This window comes from Hemitrygon akajei, chromosome 2 (genome assembly GCF_048418815.1).
Source record: "Hemitrygon akajei chromosome 2, sHemAka1.3, whole genome shotgun sequence".
Classification (NCBI taxonomy): domain Eukaryota; kingdom Metazoa; phylum Chordata; class Chondrichthyes; order Myliobatiformes; family Dasyatidae; genus Hemitrygon; species Hemitrygon akajei.
In genome coordinates, this window is record NC_133125.1 from 92,370,418 (window position 1) to 92,390,713 (window position 20,296).

Here is a 20,296-nt window from a genome sequence, read left to right on the forward strand (position 1 = left end):
GCCATCTCAGCCCTTCTAGTCCGTGCCGATGCTTACACTCACCTAGTCCCACTGGCCCGCACTCAGCCCATAACCATCCATTTCATTCCTGTCCATATACCTATCCAATTTTACTTTAAATGACAATACCGAACCTGCCTCTACCACTTCTACTGGAAGCTCATTCCACACAGCTACCACTCTCTGAGTAAAGAAATTCCCCTCGTGTTACCCTTAAACTTTTGCCTGCTAACTCTCAAATCATGTCCTCTTGTTTGAATCTCCCCTACTCTCAATGGAAAAAGCCGATTCACGTCAATTCGATCTATCCCCCTCATTATTTTAAATACCTCTATCAAGCCCCCCTCAACCTTCTATACTCCAAAGAATAAAGACCTAACTTGTTCAGCCTTTCCCTATAACTTAGGTGCTGAAACCCAGGTAACATTCTAGTAAATCTTCTCTGTACTCTCTCTATTTTGTTGATATTTTTCCTATAATTCAGTGACCAGAACTGTACACAATACTCCAAATTCAGCCTTACCAATGCCTTGTACAATTTTAACATTACATCCCAACTCCTATACTCAATGCTCTGATTTATAAAGGCCAGCATACCAAAAGCTTTCTTCACCACCCTATCCACATGAGATTCCACCTTCAGGGAACTATGCACCATTATTCCTAGATCACTCTGTTCTACAGCATTCTTCAATGCCCTACCATTTACCATGTATGTCCTATTTGTATTATTCCTACCAAAATGTAGCACCTCACACTTATCAGCATTAAACTCCATCTGCCATCGTTCAGCCCACTCTTCTAACTGGCCTAAATCTCTCTGCAAGCTTTGAAAACCTACTTCATTATCCACAACGCCACCTATCTTAGTATCATCTGCATACTTACTAATCCAATTTACCACCCCATCATCCAGATCATTAATGTATATGACAAACAACATTGGACCCAGTACAGATCCCTGAGGCACACCACTAGTCACCGACCTCCAACTTAACAAACAGTTATCCACCACTGCTCTCTGGCATCTCCCATCTAGTCACTTTTCCTCCATTTCCTGGACCTAGAGTTTTGGTCTCCTTTTTGAAATTATCAATTTAGTGCCAAAATATAATGCACTACAAACATATTCCATCATGCAGGAAGACAATTGAAGCAGTCCAAACAAATTTTACTTCAGATGCTAAAGGCAAGCAATGAAGCATTTTATTATACATTATTATTTTATGGGTAGTTTAATGTTTAAGTCACTGACCGTTGCCTTCTTTTGCAGATGACAATTCCAACAATGATTGCAAGAATCAAAATGGCTAAGATAACAACAGGGATAATAAAAGTAATATTTCCTGTCAAAGAGGAAAAGAAACATATAATACAATCTGCTTGATATAATGGTAAATGCTCAAGAACTCATTCTTAACTTGGTTAAACTGAGTAAATACACATTAGGCTGACAATTGGTTTTAAGTCATTGTCACTGAAATCATTGTATGAGATGCATGCATTTGTAGCATTTTTTTACCTGGAGACAGAAATAACACAAAAATAATACAGCGTTATTCAGAGCAGATCATTCTAACAATCACTTCTGAATGAAATTACACATATTTGAAAACAGATTGGGTACTTCAGGTTTTGATCCTTGCTGGCAGGTCTGGCCATTTCCCAATGTCAGATATGTACCTAATGAATTACCAAATATACAAACTGATTTTCACTCACACTGCCATAAGCTGGAATTCAAAAGGTGCAACCTGTAGAATTGTGAAACAGTTTCATTACAACTTGGAACAAAAAGTACATTTGTGCTTTTCTTATGATTTAAAAGAACTCTACTGATTTTGGAAGACCTGATTTGCCAGCTTCAGACCTCTTTGCTGGTGTAAGCAGGTATAATATATAAATAACACATGTGAGTATAGGACATGAGGACATCATTATGTGTTAGTACTATGTATTGGTGTAACCAAATTTTAGTCTGGAATGAATCACATGCCTTTATTGTTCTGAGGATTTTGTGCAAAAGAAAACTGGAGAGGCTTAAGTTGTATACACAAATGAGAAAGTGGAATAACAAATGGAGTTCAAATATTTGGATAGGTAGATGGATGGTAGGGGTATGGAGGACTATGGTCCTGGTGCAAGTCGCTGGGAGCAGGTAGTTTCAACAGTTCGGCATGGACTAGATGAGTCGAATAACCTGTTTCTGTGCTGTACTTTGCTATGACCCATTGAAGTTTATAACAGTTGTAACAACAGATAGGCTGAAACTAAGATAAATCACTATTGACTGTGCCCTTTGAGATCACAAGGAAATATTACAAAGTATTTATTAATTCCGAGCATAAAATACCTGGAATGATCTATAAGATAAAATCTTCTATGGCATTTTCATTTGAGTTGGATGTTAGGCTTGGATGAATCAGCTACTTTTGACCTTGATGCATTTTCATTCAAATTCCAAGCATAAGGCAGCCTACTTGATTACAGAATATACTTCTGCTACATCATAAATAGTTACATTATGTGTATATTACCATTGAACATTTGCAAAAATTTTTGGTTTGATAACTGCTTTCAGTCAGTGCAGGGGAAAATGATAAATATAATAGGCTCATTAGGATGATATCTATTGTTATCACCAGCCAAGTAATGGTTTACTACTTATTCATTTACATGTAAAATTGTCTCTTCTATTATATGATAAAGAAAATTCACTGTTGTCTACTTTTTAACCTAGTGGCGTTTGTCAAAATGAAATTAATATGACATTTCAGCTGAACCTGCATTACTGTTAGATGAAAGTATCCTAAACAAGTAATTTAAAACTAATAAAAAATATTTTTATTTTAAAGATCTTCTATTGGTGCTGAGTGGTAGCTTAAAAGCAATCCAAGTGCTTGCTGATACTCAACATTTTTGCTGGGTCTTTATATTACTCTCTCAAACCACAGGTCAGAAAGTCTAGTACATGATATTTCAACACATTTACAATACAAGACTTCTATGGCAAATCACCTTGGAGCTGACTGACTTACAAAGGGAATTGCAGTCTTCTGAGCCCCTTTTCAGGTCTAGTGGTAACAATCAATGAGAATTAATCAGGGAATTACAAACTAATTAGTGCAGATCAGAATTCAACATTAATTTATTGCCTTGTCACTAAGTGCAGAAATAAACACAATCTTATTGAGCTCAAGGCTACCAGCCACAATTGCTAAACTTGTAAACCTATTGATTTAACTCTGTCACCTGTAGGTAAAGCATTTGTAAGTTGCTTCAGCATTCAAAAATCTTCATAAAAGGCAATAACCGATTTACTCTGAAAGATGCCCTCAAGTTGATAAGAAAACCTATATATCATAGTTAAAAAAAAACTGTTACCTTCAACAACTGCAATGCATGCATTTATAATACTCACTCCCTCTGTTGTTCTCTGTTTTGCTGCTCTTGGGAGCCGGTCTTTCACATTGTGTACCAGACCATTCATCCGAACACCTGAAACGGATCAATTAAAAAAGTAAAATTAATTTACTGCAGAATTGACAGCTTCCAAAAGGGAGTACTAGCAGACATCAGCAAGAGTAGACAGCACTTAGCAACATGCATTAAGAATCCAAAGGCAAATTGGTTTAAAAAAAAAGGTTATGCATTGAGAAAATGATTAAATCTGATGTAGCCCATCAGCATGCCATGCATAAAAGCAAATAGTTTACAATGATATTCAAACATGCTATAAAAGCACAAAGATTCTACGGGAATTCAAAAATTTTATAGCAAAGAACAATTTTTGGCATAAGGTCAAAACCTACTTGCACTGAGGCTCATTAAGTGCAGTTAAAGTGCAAACCCCTCCATTTTGGCAGTAGTAATCACAAAGGTTAATTTTCTGGTCACATCGATCACTTTTAAACCCCACTGTGCATCTGCAGAGTTACAGAATATAAGTGGAATTAAAATGTTGAATTTTACTAGTAATGTAGGACTTTTGACATTTTCTTTTACAACTGCACCAGTTTATTTTAAGGACAAAGATGATAATGTCACAAGCAATGGCTTTGCACAGTCTAATAAACCTAATTAATTGAAGACTCCTGATACAGCACCAAGACAAGAATTAGCCTCAGAAGAAAAGCACCTTTCCGATCACTACACTTCATGTTGTTATTGCATGAGGACATGGTTATTGTATATTTCAACTATGTTGATTTAAATATCATGGATATTTGTTTAAATAAAATGGCAAGTTGTTGCAACTGGCCTTAGAAGTACATGTCAGAGAAAATAAGATTCCATAACCTGATCACCTTTAAGCCTCTATTCTGAAGTATCTGCTGGATTAAACATAAGGTACTGGAAGAGACTGGCTGCTATTTACCACACAGTTACTTCTGAAGCTTTCATTTAAAAAGTGCACGTTGTGAAGTGTTCTGGAGTACTGCCCATCCTTGTCTGGGCCTATTAAATTTCTTCCCATTTCTTATGATAACGGAACTTCTCCAAAGTCTCTACAACTTAAACGTACATTATTGAAGTAGCTATATGTGACTAAACTTCAGTTCCACTGAGTCTATGGGATTGAATTTCAGAAACAAAATGTAAAACTTAGTTGCTCTTATTAAACAATGGCACGTCTGGATAAGGTGATATGGGATTAGAGGATAATATGAGGAGGCGTGGAATTCTGTTTTATATAGTGTGTGTGTGTGTGTGTGTGTGTGTGTGTGTGTGTGTGTGTGTGTGTGTGTGTGTGTGTGTGTGTGTGTGTGTGTGTGTGTGTGTGTGTGTGTGTGTGTGTGTGTGTGTGTGTGTGTGTGTGTGTACGCACGCACTACATGTTCTGCTCCAGATGTGGTCAAATGTCAAGGTTTACTATATGCAGTGATAATACAGGTTTCAAATGAGATAGATAACCTTTAATGACAACATCTTCAAAAGAAAGAGAAATTTGTAAATGGGTAACTAAATGGCTAAATTAAGTTTATAATACAAATTAGAATAGATTTGAAGTCCTTTTGGATTCAATAACTATAACTACAGCAATGTAAAAATAAATCATTATTGAGGAAATCACTAGTTTTTTGTCACAAGCATTGTCACAAGCATTGACACTACATAGGTATACCATGTCCAATGCAGATGCAAGTGTTCCAAATTGAAATTAAAAACATATAAAGCTCAGGCATCATTGGCGGAGAGAACCAGGATAAATCTTTTTCAGATTGATGACTGACTCTGACCAATATTCTAAAACATTAACTCTTTTGTTCTCTCCCTATATTTTGCTTGACATATTGATTATTTATTTAGCATTTTGTTGTTTTTATCACAAATCTAGGGAGATGAGTACAGTCAATGTTGTTGTAAAAACAAGCAGTGGAACATTTTGATGTAGAGCTATAGTTCTTTAATAGTTTGTTGTTCCTCTCTTTCTTCTAATTCCTTCCTCTTTCTACTTCCTTCCTTAAATTGAACTTTTATTCTACTGGTATGGTTATTTATCAGTAGTATACAGAGCACTATACTTTCCTTTCAGATCCATTCACTGCTAATGATGCTGGAGGAATGGGTGTCAAGTACAGGCAGATATTACTAAAAGCAACTCAATAACCAAGTTTAAAACCAATGGATCACAAAGATGTAAAAGCAATGCTTCGGGAAGCAACCCCATTTGAATGTTCTGATATTATTGCATTGGCTTCTTTAATATAAAAATGTGCAATGTTCAAGAAAGCCCAGAGAGTTTTGAAACATTTTGTTTATACCTTCTCAATGTTGTATTGATAGATACACTTCTGTAATCAAGCAAAACTTTTAAAACATTGAAAACCATAGCTATCTTAAAGATTAGCTTTATTTGTCACATGAACATCAAAACATACAGTGAAATGTGTCATCTGTGTTAAATAAAATCTTTGAATATTATGCTTGGGACAGCCCGCAAGTGTTCCCACATTTCTGGTGCCGATATAGTATGTCCACAACTTACTAATCCTAACTGTGTGCCTTTGGGATGTGGGAGGAAACCAGAGCTCCCAAAGGAAACCTACACGGTCGCAGTAAGAACATACAAATTCCTTATAGACAGTGGTGGGAATTAATCTCTGTTTCGTGATTGCTCTTACTGAAAAGTGATTGTACTAAATGCTACATTACCATGTTAGATTTAATATTTTCTCTTTTCACATTATGAAAAGACCTTGCATTTACTGATATATCTTTATGATCTTTTGACTTTCCTATATATAGTATCTGAAACTTATAAAGTTGAACAGTAGGCAAATAACAGTTTTGCACAGAATTAATCCTTACAAATAGCAACTTTATGGTAATTAGTTATTTGCAAAAAAATCTTTGCCATGGTGCATAATTTAGTGTGGTATATGAAAATGTAAAGCACAATTCTGTTGTTAATTCCCAGGTTGCACATGTTTGAAGGTTCTGAGAGGTACAAGTGGAGAATTGAGCCCAACTACAATCTTAGTTAGCAGGGGACAGGCTTATCCGGTCTGCTGGCAGGGAGTCTGAAGCTATAATGAGGCTTCTGATGATTTTCTCAAACCTGCACTTATCTGTCTTGGCTGGACTGTCACGTCTTTGTATGTCTGATCCACCTCCCTCACCACTGTATGACTGCAGGTGACCATCAATACCCTATTTCCCCATTGTTGTCTCTTTTTCTTACGTTTCCATCCTCCCCACACTCGAAAAAAGTTTTGTGGCAAATTTGATTTCTTCCATTGCTCTACAAAGGTGGGGTTTGTATGTACGCATGGAAGGCTGATCTCAAATAATACCTTAATTCTTAAGTGTAATAATGGTGTGGGCAGTAAATTAAACTACAAACTTGACATATTAGTCAGCTTCAGTGACATTAAATAAGGGATAAATATTGGCTACTTTGGTGGATTAACAATGCTCCTCATATTAATTATTTTTATGTTCAGCTAAGATTGCAGAGAGGGCTGAAATTTAAAGACTTGTCTGAAAGATAGTAGCAGTTCCTCAGCATTACACAAGATGGTTAGGCTAGGTTTTGCTTTTGAGTCTCTGGTGTAGAACTTTCTGAATCCATGATAAGAATAACACAGAGACCCAAGGGAAAGTGTGCAGTTTGTAATCCATTTGACATTTTTCAACTTTAAAACTATTTATATCTGCACTCATAGTCACCCTGCCTTCACCTGCTGCATATCTCTGAAATTAACCTAAAATAAGAAGTGATACATGCTTTTGAATTTTACCATTGTCTAAGTGTATTTCATGAAGGAACTGGGTGGATGGAGAGCAACATGATTTAATTGAGATGCACATGGATGCTGTGAAAAAAATACAGAGAATCATTTGATAATGCTGAAAAGAGGGGCAAACATTGAATAAGTCTGGTTGACCATAGCTATAAATGTAGAAACCTTTTCAATAATACAGAGAAAGGTACATACAAGACCATAAAATATAGGAGCAGAATTAAGCCATTAGGCTTATTGAGTCTGCTCCGCCATTTCATCATGGCAGATCCATTCATTCCTTTCAGTCCCAAACTCCTGCCTTCTCCCTGTATCCCTTCATGCCCAGACCAATCAAGAATCTATCAACCTCTTCCTTAAATATACCCAGTGACTTGGCCTCCACAGCCACCTGTGGCAATGAATTTCACAGATTCACCACTCTTTGGCTAAAGAAATTCCTCCTTATCTCCGTTCTAAAAGGACACCCTTCTATTCTGAGGCTGTGTCCTCTGGTCTTCGACTCCTCCACCATAGGAAGCATGCTCTCCACATCCACTCTATCAAGGTCTTTCAACATTCAATGAGGTCACTCCTCATACTTCTGAATCCCGGTGAGTTCAGGCACAAAGCCATCAAACGCTATTAGTTTACTTTGAAGTGCAAGTTTACTTCCTATTTAAAAAGTACACAAACCAAGCCAGTAGTTTAAATTGTGCCATTCACAATTAAACTGAAAGGAGTATTGCTCTCTGCTGACTTTTACTCTTAAGTTGTAAAAGAAATGGAGGCGGCAAAGACCTGACGCATTGTAAGTTATATTGAACATCTCCTGGAAATCAGCTAAGTAATCGCAGTACCAGTGTCTGGAAATTGAAATGCTGACAGGATGGTAACTTGGCACTGCCTATAAATTACCAGGTAAAAAATTCTTCAGCAGCTGGTAAGATGCATTACCTGAACAATGCTTAACAGGCAAACAAATGCAGATTGTTTGGCAAATCCCATTTGCCTATGATTTATGACTTAATTAATACATAAAGGGTTTTTCTCTCATATTGAAATCTATGGATTGAGACGGGACCAGCATAAATAGGTACTTGATGGTCAATATGGACACAATGAGGTGAGGCGCCTGCTTGTATGCTCTCTGATTGCATAACCCCTATCCAATGCTGGGATAGACAAACGTATCTGCGTACATTGAATGGTGAGGATGTGTCAAGTCAGTTTATCCCTAGCATTCGTTGGTGCGCCATCTGCCACAGGGTCATTTTCACAGCCATGTTCCTCAATCAATGATGGTGTAAATGAGCAATCTGTGATGATGGGCATTGAAGTCCGTGATAGAGAACATATATTGTGCCAACATTATTCTCATGGCTTTTTTCCAATTAGTAGTGTACTGATTCATCAGCAAAGGGAAAATGGTAGAAATAATCAGGATAATCTATTTGTGCTTATATTTCAAGGGGCCTGTAATCAATGTTAGGTTTCTAAGGGTCATGACCCAGCACACGTACGTTACTGAACCATCACCTCTCATGGGTCTCCCTTGTCAGTGACATAATCAGGGATTTTGATCTCCCCATTCCCTCCATAACTGCTTGATTTTGTCTCCATCACACTCTTGGCAATTGCCCCCCAATCACTGAAGATGCAGCATCTTCTGCTTTACTGCTTTCATTCCCATAATCCAGACACTCAAACAGTCATCCAGCTGAAGCAGAAATTCACTTGCTCGTCTTCCAATCGGTATACTGTACCTAGTGCTTACAATTTGATTTGCTTACGTTGGAGAAACTGAACACTTATTGGGTGACCAGTTTGCGGAGTCATTCAGTGAACAAGGGTGACTCTGAATTTCCAGTCGCCTGTTCCTTTATTTCTCCCTTTCACTCCTTATTTGTCTTCAAAACCTTACCTTGCTCTAACAATTCCCAAGATAAACTCAAACAATAGTAACAGGACATAGCACAGTACAGCATGAAAAAAGGCACTTTGTCACATGAGTACTGTGCCTGGTACGATGCTAAGTGAAACTAGTTCCTTACGTCTGCAATGATGCATATCACTCCATATGCTGCATATTCACATGCATTTCTAAAAGCCCCTTGACCGTCACTATCATATCTACTTCCATCACCACTCCTAGCAGCCTGTTCCAGCCGCTGTGTAGCAAAATTTGCCACACACATCTCATTCACACATTCCCTCTTTCAACTTAAAGCAATATCTTCTCATAATCGATACAGTCGGCCCTCCTTATCCCCGAATTCCGCATCCGCGAATTCAACCAACCGCGAATCACGAAAAGAACTCTCCCAGCACTTGTTGTTCAAGCACGTGCAGACATTTTTTCTTGTCATCATTCCCCAAACAATGCAGTATAACAACAATTTTACATAGCATTTACATTGTATTAGGTATTATAAGTAATCTAGAGATGATTTAAAGTATATGGGATGATTTGCGTGGATTATCATGGATCGGGATTGAAAAAATTGGAAGTTCTCTTGGAAGTTGGAACAGGTACATCCGGTATTATTTAGCGTCAGTTAGTCAAACTTAATTTCCACTTAATTTTCAATCGTTATCGTCATTATTTTCGTGAACAGCAACACTGCGGATTCAGATGTCTGCCACTGGCTCCTAATGTCCACCGCACTGAGACAGGTTAAATAAGGTCTTGGGTTCTGCTGGGTCCTAAGGTCCACCGCATTGAAACAGGTTGAATAAGGGACTTGAGCATCCACAAATTTTGGTATCGCGGGGGGGGGGGGGGGGGGTCCCGGAACCAATCCCCCGTGGATAAGGAGGGCCAACTGTATTTCTACCTTGGGTAAAAGATTCTGACCATCTTATCCAAAGTTCAAAGTAAATTTATTATCAAAGACCATATATGTCACATTATATAACCCTAAGATTCATTTTCCTGTAGGCATACTTAAAAGATCCATAATGGAATAATAACCATAATAATCAATGAAAGACTGCATCAGCTTGGGCGTTCAACCAAAAGTGTGCAAAAGATCTCAAACTGCAAATGCAAAAGAAATAAATAATAATAAATAAATAAATAAGCAATAAATCTCAAGTGCACCTCCTGATGGAAATTCCCTTCTAATCCAGGGAGAATGCTGGTAAATCTGAATCTTCTACAAAGGCTCCACATCCGTACTGTAAAGGGGAGACTATAACTACATACAATACCCCAAGTATGGCCCCTCCAATTTTCTAAACAACTGCAACATGGCTTCCAGACTCTTATATTCAATGACCCTAATGATGAAGGTATACATGCCATACACATTCTTTACCACTTTATTTGCACTGGTAGTTTCAGGGAGCAATACAGTCAGATTTTTAAATCCCTCTGTAGATAAATTCCACTTACAATTAACTTCTCATGCAATACATTCGTCTGGTTTAAACTCCATCCGCCATTTCTCCACCTAGAAAAGTAACTGATCTGTAACATGCTACGTCATTTGATGACCTCTCTCAGAGCTCCTCCCTTGCCTCTCTCAATAATCTTGGATAGATTCTATCAGGCTCTGTGGATTCATACACCTTAATGCTCTTCCATCTAAGTACAGTATGTAGCCCTAAGGACCCAATAAGGACTTCAGCAATTCCATGTAACCCACTTTTGTCCCTTCACAGATGTGGTTGAAGTTTTCTTTCCTAATGTATTCCTTCTTTACTCTCCTGCCTCCAAATACCACTTATTAGAAGTAAATTTTTACTTGGATAACATCAGTCTATGCCCTATGAGTCTTTCTCTCTGTTCGCCCCATCTCCTTGGAACTTAAAAGAAAGTTTGATTTTCACTTGCCAGTTCTAATAAATGATTCTTGACCTGAAACATCCATTCTGTTTTCTCAGTATTATATGCTGCTTGACCTACTGAGTGCAAAACTGTATTCTCTGTTTTGGTACAAACTGCTCCATTTCTGAGATGTTAAAGGTCCTTTCTTCCCATTACATTGATTTTTAAAAATCTCATAGACCTACTGAGGAAGAAAATACTTCTGGTACTTGAAAGAAAATTTAACCTTCAATAAATATTACCAAAACTAAGTGATCTGTAATGTAAGTCTATTTATGACACCTTGATGTGCACAAATTGGCTGTTGTGTTTGGCAACTTAACAACATGACCGAGCTTGAAAAACAATTCCTTGCTAGTGAGGTCACTTAAAATGTCCTAGGGCGGAGAGTTTATTTATGACTGCAAGTTCCTTTTAAAGGACAGTATACTAAAACCCATAGTTACACAGAGAATCACAACATTTACACTCAGGTTGTAAAATCTCTCAGCAATCTGCATTTCAAAACAATAAACAGAAAAAAAACTTATTTGCAACAAATACATACTTCAGAAAAAATGTGGCAGTGAGTACCAAAATCTGCAAAATTTTAAGGTAAAAGACAAAAATAAATGGAAACCCAGTGAAACCCACAAGAAATGCCATGTGCGTTTTTGATGCAAGGATCACACTCAATTCAAAGAAGTTCAAAGGATCTCCTGTCCGTAGGTTACTATAGCTTTTCCTCTTAACGCCAACCTTGCCGCTTCTTTAGCATTTTTTGTTTGTTCTTTTAAGAGTTGCTAATTTGACTCTCATCCCAGCATGGATGGAAAGTGTGCAAGGAGCCAGCCAGATTTGAACCCGGGACCACTGGCCTCAAAATCCAGTGCCAATGCCACTATACTATTGCCCAGCACCTGTCCATATGTAAAGCCATTTAATTTGGAAACATTCCACAGATGTAGTTCCAAATTCAGCTAAATTGTTGATGTTGTTAATAGTTCCTAATAGTATCATAACAGTGAAATAAAGAACTCTGAGCAAAAGTTACAAGTGGCATTGTAAGCAAATCGGACTAAACTTGATGGGAGTTTTGGCCAAAAGCCCTATTTCCATGCAGTATGACACTATTTTTCAAAGGGGAATTACGAAGGTTTTCCAATTAGCTATTTAATGGTCAACATACAACAAATATTCACATTAGAAACAAGAGTAAATCATTTGGCTTCTCAAATTAACTCCACAACTTAATAAGTTTTTGGCTGATGTGATTGCAACCTCAGCACTGTGCTCCCTTATTTATATTTGTTGACCATTCACTTCCTAGCTTCACAAGTTTCTATATGGTACTGTCTTAAAAGTATTCAAAGATTCATGATCTTCTGAAAGAAAAAAATGCTTCTGCTCATAAATAAGGTGACACCTACATGCTGAAATATTATTAAATTAAAATGAACACATAAGGAAAAATGAATTCCTTAAGAGCTATGGAGAAAGACATTGATTGAATTATTGTATTTTCATAAGAATAGACTAAGTGGGCTAAATAACCTTCTGCATTGGAACAGTGATTTTATGACAACTAATGATGTTCAACTCAAATAGGGAGATTCTTTGTACAGATTTTGAATACTTTTAATGTATGTCTTTGAAAGCACTGGAGATGAAGTTGACAGTAAAAGAAAATGAAAGAAAGATATCTCATTATTGCAAGTTTAAAGCTATCAAAAATAACCTGTCTTTAATTAAGAGATATTAAAATTGTGTTGCTTTCATGCTCTCCTTCAAATAAAGATTTCATGTTTTTTACTTCACTGCTATTCTTTATATAAAAAAATGTCCATCACTGTGAAATATTGGCAAAACCCATTCAATAAAAATGATTGCAACTGTTCTTACATGTTACCTTTTGTTTCCATTAAAGCTATCCCCCATGTTAATTAGCTCTTCAATAAAATCTCCTCCTTATCCTATTCCCAGTGGCTTTAACCACAACTAAGTGGCTGCATTGAAAGATTTTTGGATTTCAGGTATATTAAGTGTTCCAATGAACAGTTAAAGCAGTGAATCCCTGGCTATGTTGGAACAACCACAATCTTTAGAGAACTGGAGCAAATTTAGGGGTAATATACTGACAGTACTACTGCTCTTATTTCCCACTTTCTTATTAACAGATATCTATTTACTTATTTATTGAGATGCAACGTGGAATAGTCACTTCTGGCCCTTCAAGCCTTGCTGCCGAGCAGTGCCCCAATTTTTAATCCTGGTTTAATCAGGTGACAATTTACAATGACTAATTAACCTACCAACTGGTATGTCTTTGGACTATGGGCAGAAACAGGAGGAAACCCATGCAGACATGGGGACAATGTACAGACTCCTTACAGGCAGCGGCAGGAATTGATCCCATCATCTGTACTGTAAAGCGTGCTAACCACTAAGCTACCATGCTGCCAAAACAAATTGAATAATGTATCAGAAAAATTGCACTTATCATGCACATATTTATTTAGTGATTCAGTACCAACACTCCTCGGCCACTTATCAATAAGATAAGCTCCCACTGTATTGTGAAAAATAGCCAAAAAAATCTACTTCTTCATGGCATATACTGAACTATGTACTCTAATTTCGGGCATTCTTTAATAAAATGGAATATCATTTAAACGATCATACTCATGCAAGAAGTAACATTTACTTTAGCAGAAACATTACATTGCAAATCCTCAGGGAAGCATTTCAGATTGAAATAGAAAGGAATAACGATATGAGTTGAACAAATCTTTTGCACACTAACAGGCAAGGGGCTGTACGTGTAAAAGCTTTTACATCCACCTTGGTTTTTCTGCTGTGGCTGTGCAATGGGTTCCATTCTGCACTGAGGATATCATTAGTGATCATAATTTATTGTACCATTAAATCCACTGGAAGCAGTCCCATTACAGAAAGGGAGCTCTGAACATCAGGCTCATTGGTTTATGAATATGAAATCCATTTGCTTATAGCCTTACGTCTCATTCTTTTCTATCATTTACTGTCTTCCCCAGTGGAAAAGGTAATTTACTTCTTCACTGATAGATGCCGTTTAGCACTTAATTCCTTTACCTCTGCCACTCTACTTGAATGATGTGATAAAAGTTATAGAAAAGAGAAACAAACTTTATTTTACAGTTCTCATGTATGAAATAGGGTCAGGTATAATCATTAAAGACATTAAAATGACAATATGGCAAAGAAGTTTCATCAGGTTAATAATATCTAGCTTAAAGGAGGTTCAATGTTCCAATATAGTTACTAAACTAATCATATATTTATTTTTTTATTTACATTCAATATTATGCAAAGTCTCAGGCACATATATATAGCTAGGGTGCCTAAGACTTTTGCACAGTGGTGTATTTGTCAACGTGGACTGGACAGCAAATTTGTAAATCTGGCGAGAGCAAATGATGTTGGGAATGGGAACATAGACAAAATGCTGGAGGAACTCAGCAGGCCAGGCAGCATCTATGGAAAAAAGTACAGTTGACGTTTTGGGCCGACTCACTTCAGCAGGACTGTGTGTTCCTTGGATTTCCAGCAGCTGGAAATTTTATCTTGTTTGTGATTGGGAATGGTAAAGGTGGAGCACTGTGAGAGGGGTTTGGAACAGTTGATAGAGAAAGAGTGCTAAGGGTGCCGAATGGCTCTGGTACAGGCACACTCAGTTCTCAGACACCAGGCAAGATCATTTGTCTCCAAGCAGCTGGTTTACTGATCATTACCTAATGTCTCTCTAGTACTTCCCACTCCCTCCCCTCTCCCTTCCCCTTTTCCCAACCATGATTCCCCTCTCTGCCCCCTTCCCAGTCTCAGTCCACAACAGAGACCCATATGAGAATCAGGTTCATCATCACTCACGTACTGTATGTCATTAAATTTGTTACTTTTTTGCTGCAGCAGTACAATGCAATACATAAAATTACCACAGCACTGTGCAATTAGACAAAGTTATTCAAAATGCAATGATAGAATCTGTGTCATAAGAAATAAAATTCTTGGGATGTTGCACTATTTCATCTATTATAAATGAGGTGGATGGAAACGAATTGCAGATCTGCAATAAAATATGCAGACATAATGAAAAATACATGTGACTGGTGATAACATTCTATCCTGCTATATCTTAGCAATTCATCTGAATTTCCAGAATACTCAAAAATTTAGAACAACTTAGTTCTTTTGCCTCTGCTGAAGGAGATGGCAGGAAGTGCCTGTGCTAGGAATTTCTGTTTTCTTGACACAAGGTTTGGTGAAGAGCTTTAAAAAGCAAGATTTTCGACGGGAGTCATTGATTGGAGTACTGCGCAGGTGCAACGAAGCATTCCCGCGCAGGTCCGTCAAAGAGCTAAAAAAAACAAGAAGTTTTTCCAAGGGAGTTGTTGATTGGAGTACTGCACAGACACACCAGAATCATTCCTGTGCCGGTCTGGTGAAGAGCTTTAAAAATCCAATCTCTATATAAAAAAAAAGAGGCCTTCCTAGCAGAGCTATCGTCGGAGTAGTCTGAGTCAGACTTGTAAGGCTTTGGCTCAACAGGGTGATGACAAGAAGAGGCGGGGGCAAGGTAAGTAGGTGAGATCATTTCTTATTTCACTCTTGAGAGAATGCAGGCATATCTACGGAGTTCTGTTCTGGGAGTCCGATATGGGATTTCCAGGAGATTTCCAGCCTCTCTAATGGCCACATCTGCACCAGGTGTATCAAGATGCAGCTCCTTAAAGACTATATTAGGGAACTGGAGCTGCAGCTCAGTGACATTTGGCTTGTTAGGGAAAGTGAAGTAGTGATCGACAGGAGTTAAGGGGAGGTATGGCAGCAGTAATAAGGGACTCTCTAGTCAGGGGGACAGATAGGGGATTCTGTGGATGCAAAAAGGAAACATGGATGGTAGTTTGCCTCCCAGGTGCCAGGGTCAGCGATGTTTCTGAACACACCACAATATCCTGAAAAGGGACAATGAGCAGCAAGATGTCATGGTACATAGTGGTACTAACGACATAGATAGAACAAGGGAGGAGGTCCTGAAAAACGAATACAAGAAGGAAGCTGAGAAGCAGGATCTCAAGGGTAGTAATCTCGGGATTGATGCCTGTGCGTGACAGTGAAGATAGGAATAGAATGAGGTGGCAGATAAATCCGTGACTGAAGAATTGAAGCAAGGAGCAAGGATTCAGTTTCTGGGATAAATGGGACCTCTTCTGGGGCACATGTGACCTGTACAAAAGGGATGGGTTGCACTTGAAACTGAGGGGACCAATATTCTTGCAGTCAAGTTTACTACAGCTGCTGGGAGTGGTTTAAACTAATATGCCATGATGGAAGGGTGGTGCAGACTCAATGGGCTGAAAGGCTTAATTTTGCCTCTATGTCTTATGGTCTTATGGACTTGTCATAGATGGTGAACAATTCACCTGACATGATTACCCATCAAATTAAGCAGAAGTCCTTAATGGCTTAAAGATGGCTGAATCTCTGCACCAGATGGGATTTATCCCAGTTTGTTGCTGAAGGCAAATGAGGAGATTGCAAGTGTTCTAGTTGAGATTTTTTTGCTGGAAAGAAGTGAGGTTCCAGATGAATGGGGGGCAGCAAATGTGGTCCCTGAAAAGCCTACTAACCATAGACCTGTGAGCTTAACATTAATAGTAGGGAATATAATGGGGAAAAATCAGAGAAGAAAATAATGGTATGAGAATTTATGTTACATTAAACAAATTATTTCTGGACCTCAGGTGCTTATACACTGAACTGGCTGAGTTAAGTTACAGTACGGTGCAAAAGTCTTAGGCACACAAGATTTTTTTAATGGTTTCAGATGGTATTGCCTTCACAGAGCCCTGACCTCAATATCATTGAGGCTGTCTGTGATTTTCTGGAGAGACAGAAGCAAGCAAGAATGCCAATGTCTGCAGAAGAACTGAGGCAAGTTTTCCAAGGTACTTGGAGCAACATGCCAGCTAATTTTCTTATAAAACTGCACAACAGCGTATCTAAGAAAATTGATGCAGTTTTACAGGCAAAGGGTGATCACACTAAATATTGGATTTAGTTTTTTACTGTTTATTGCCTTTATATATTTAGAAACTTTTTATTTCATTATTTTTGAAAGAATCTTTGATTTACAGAGATTTTTTACATGTGCCTAAGACTTTCGCATCATACTGTAGGTAATTTATTTTTCTGCAAACAAACATGTGAATGTTCTCCACAAACCCAAAATATCTTCATGTTTTGAAATATTTATTTTATAAAAATACCCCTCCTTTTCCATTTTGAGAGGTAAATACTCCTCCCCACACATTAAAAGTTAAGAGAATCGAAATAACTCATCGATTGGCACATTAAACTCATCCTAAGAGACAAAGGTGTTTGAAAGAGCTATGTTGATTATAGGTGTAAAGTACAGAGTATACACTTACACACATGTGGGCATTTCAGAGAGTGGGCCCAGCTGGCAAGTGCCACCATTGTAACAGTATCCATCACAAGACAGGCAGCTGGATGCAATTCTTCCATTTGTACAACTGTATCAACAAAGTGAGACTAATGTCATTCCAGATATGCTACAAGAACCCTAATTACAGGTACCTGTAAATAATCATTGGAATGCTCTGTTGCACAAGAAATTGCAATAGATTTTCTTTTCCATTGGAGTGAACAATAGTTTCGTTATGATGAAGAGTAATCAATGATATGAGTTTGAACTGCCAGTTTGTACAACGTCATGTACCATTTATCGTACAAGTGATGTGCTATGAATCATTCTGAGATATCTTGCTTCAAGCAGGACTTTTCTAAAATAAATTGTTACTGCAATAGCTATATTTTTCAAATATGAGTTTAATATCCTGGTTTCAAAGCTTGAGGCCAAATAGTATCACTGGGTTGAAACGTGCTTAGTTTTTGTTGACTGTTTGGTCATGGCCGAATGACAAGTTGTTCACCATGATTCACCACGTCCCTGACTTCTGCACTCGTTCATGCAGTATTCAGGACATGCTGGGGATCAGATGTGGGTGTGTCTGATCTCCTGGGCAATTGTTGGTCTTGCTATTCTGTCTGACACAGAGCACACTTATGCTGAGATCAGGTGCTGGTTACATTTCGTTTTTGGCCTCTCAGTTTCAGATTATCCCTCATCAACTTCGGTATATTCAATATGACTTTATCCATTTGACTGGGAAGCTGACAAAAGACCATCAAAATGGTCCAAGGAGAGGATCCCAAGGACATTCATCTGAGTGTAATTGTTCATGAATAACTCCTTTCCCGTACTGTAAAGCCTAAAATTTGATTTGTTCCAGAGGGTCACAAGAGGTTAGTTGGCCATAGGAATAGTGTGGAACAACAATGAATTGGCCAAAATGGCTATGGATTCGTTGCCACGTTTGGCTGTAGATGCCAAGTGTTTCTGTATATTTAAGGCAGAGGTTGATAGATTCTTGATTAGTCAGGGCAGGAAGGGATATGGGGACAAGGCAGGAGATAGAGGCTGAGAGGGAAATGGATCAGCCATAATGAAATGCACAGTAGACTCGATGGACCAAGTGGCCTAATTCAGCTCCTATATCTTATGATCTTATGGTCCTAATACCTCCTTTGCATGTACAGACTAATTAGTATATGGATAAATAGCATTTGGAGCTAACGTATGTTCAGAAAAATCAAATTTGATATTATGGATCCAATCTGGTGCATGAGACCAGAGTGTGTTGACATGCAAAATGTAATTATCAATGTGATTTAGTCCAATATAACTGTTCTTGTTTGTTGGAACAAAGAGCCCTATTTTTGTAAGCTTGTCATCCTTCTCAAAAAAATATCAGATTTACATGGACAATAACATTTTGTAGAATTTCTATTTAGATTATTTTATTTAATTTATATCAGTAATTGTCATCATAACTTATTTATATCACTGTCAGTTTGGCTGTTATGACATTATGCTAAATGATACTATTTTTAAATATGTAAACTTTCATTTAATATTCTCTTGTCTATTTTTAAAGCACTTATAATCTGACAAATTCATTATAATAGGAGACAAGAGCTTCATTCAAACTGCTGGGTATTCATATGCTAATATTTTAGAGGATAATTTAGCAGTCCTATTGTTTTATGCAGTGTGAATTTTAATCAGATTAAGTGGATCTCAATGGTGGCAATATAATTGGTTTAATTTTAGAATGTTCCACATTAATCACGTCTGTTAAGCTCACATTTGGTGGGCAAGTTAGTGAGTACGATTTCACATGTAGTGAGCACTATGGCATTCATCAAACGGGTATCACTGTCACACTACTGCAAATAAGCAGGTATAACCACAGATCCAGTGCAACCCATGGGTGAAACTTTGAAGTGGCATTGATTAATTCATATCATAAAGCACTGGTTAAACAAAACATAATGGGAATCCACAAAATAATATGATTTTGATATCTCTGACTCGGATCTTCAACCTGAAAGAACAACTTTTCTTCCTACAAAAGGAGCCTGATCTATTGAGTGTTTCAGGCATTTTCTGTTTCTGTTTAACATTTTTTGTTGGAAAATTGTCATCTCACCCCAGGTTATCAATGCAACAATTCCTCAGAATAGTATCCAAAGTCCAAGTTACTTCAACAGTACCCTTTCTCTCACTGCTTGGTGAGAACTTAGTCTGTTTACTGATTCCTAAATGTCACTGCACACCATTTAATACTACTCAGATAACAACGTGGTATAAGCCAGCATGCACCAAGACCTGAATGATGTCAGGTTTGAAAATGGCAAATAACAAGTCACATCTCTCAAACACTAGCCAATGGTAACATTTAACATGAGAGGGCCTTACCCATTGCCCCTTGTTATTCAATAGAATTATGATTTCAAAATCTTCAAACATCAAGACCTTCCTGAACCTACTGTTCTTAAATTTAAATGCTGTGGCCACCCACCAGATTAGAAGCTGGAAATGTTGCAATGTGGGTTCATCTTTTGAATTTCTCAAAGCCATTTTGTGAAATGCACAAGCATTTGCCAAGCATGATGGATTGCATTCCACTTGTCCAGATGGATGAATCTGGAAAGGCACACAAAATAACCCATACAATCCAGAACAAAGCAATTTGCTTGATTGATGCTTAATCAACTGCTTCATTCTCCATCACCTGCAACTTGACTGTAGTGCTTTCGACCTACAGAATGCACTATAGCAATTCAATTTTTTTTT

The 20,296-nt window shown here is 37.7% G+C and overlaps 1 protein-coding gene across 1 annotated transcript in view; it reads right to left on the minus strand.

The window, feature by feature from the left end:
- LOC140714547 (low-density lipoprotein receptor-related protein 1-like) overlaps positions 1-20,296 on the minus strand; it is a 1,940,354-nt gene that overhangs the window by 11,968 nt on the left and 1,908,090 nt on the right. Inside the window, exons 85-88 of the mRNA XM_073025830.1 lie at positions 17,505-17,609; positions 3,813-3,926; positions 3,422-3,498; positions 1,256-1,346 (exon numbers count right to left, since the gene is read on the minus strand). Coding sequence (XP_072881931.1) covers positions 1,256-1,346; positions 3,422-3,498; positions 3,813-3,926; positions 17,505-17,609 — 387 coding nt within the window. The remainder of the gene's footprint in view (positions 1-1,255; positions 1,347-3,421; positions 3,499-3,812; positions 3,927-17,504; positions 17,610-20,296) is intronic.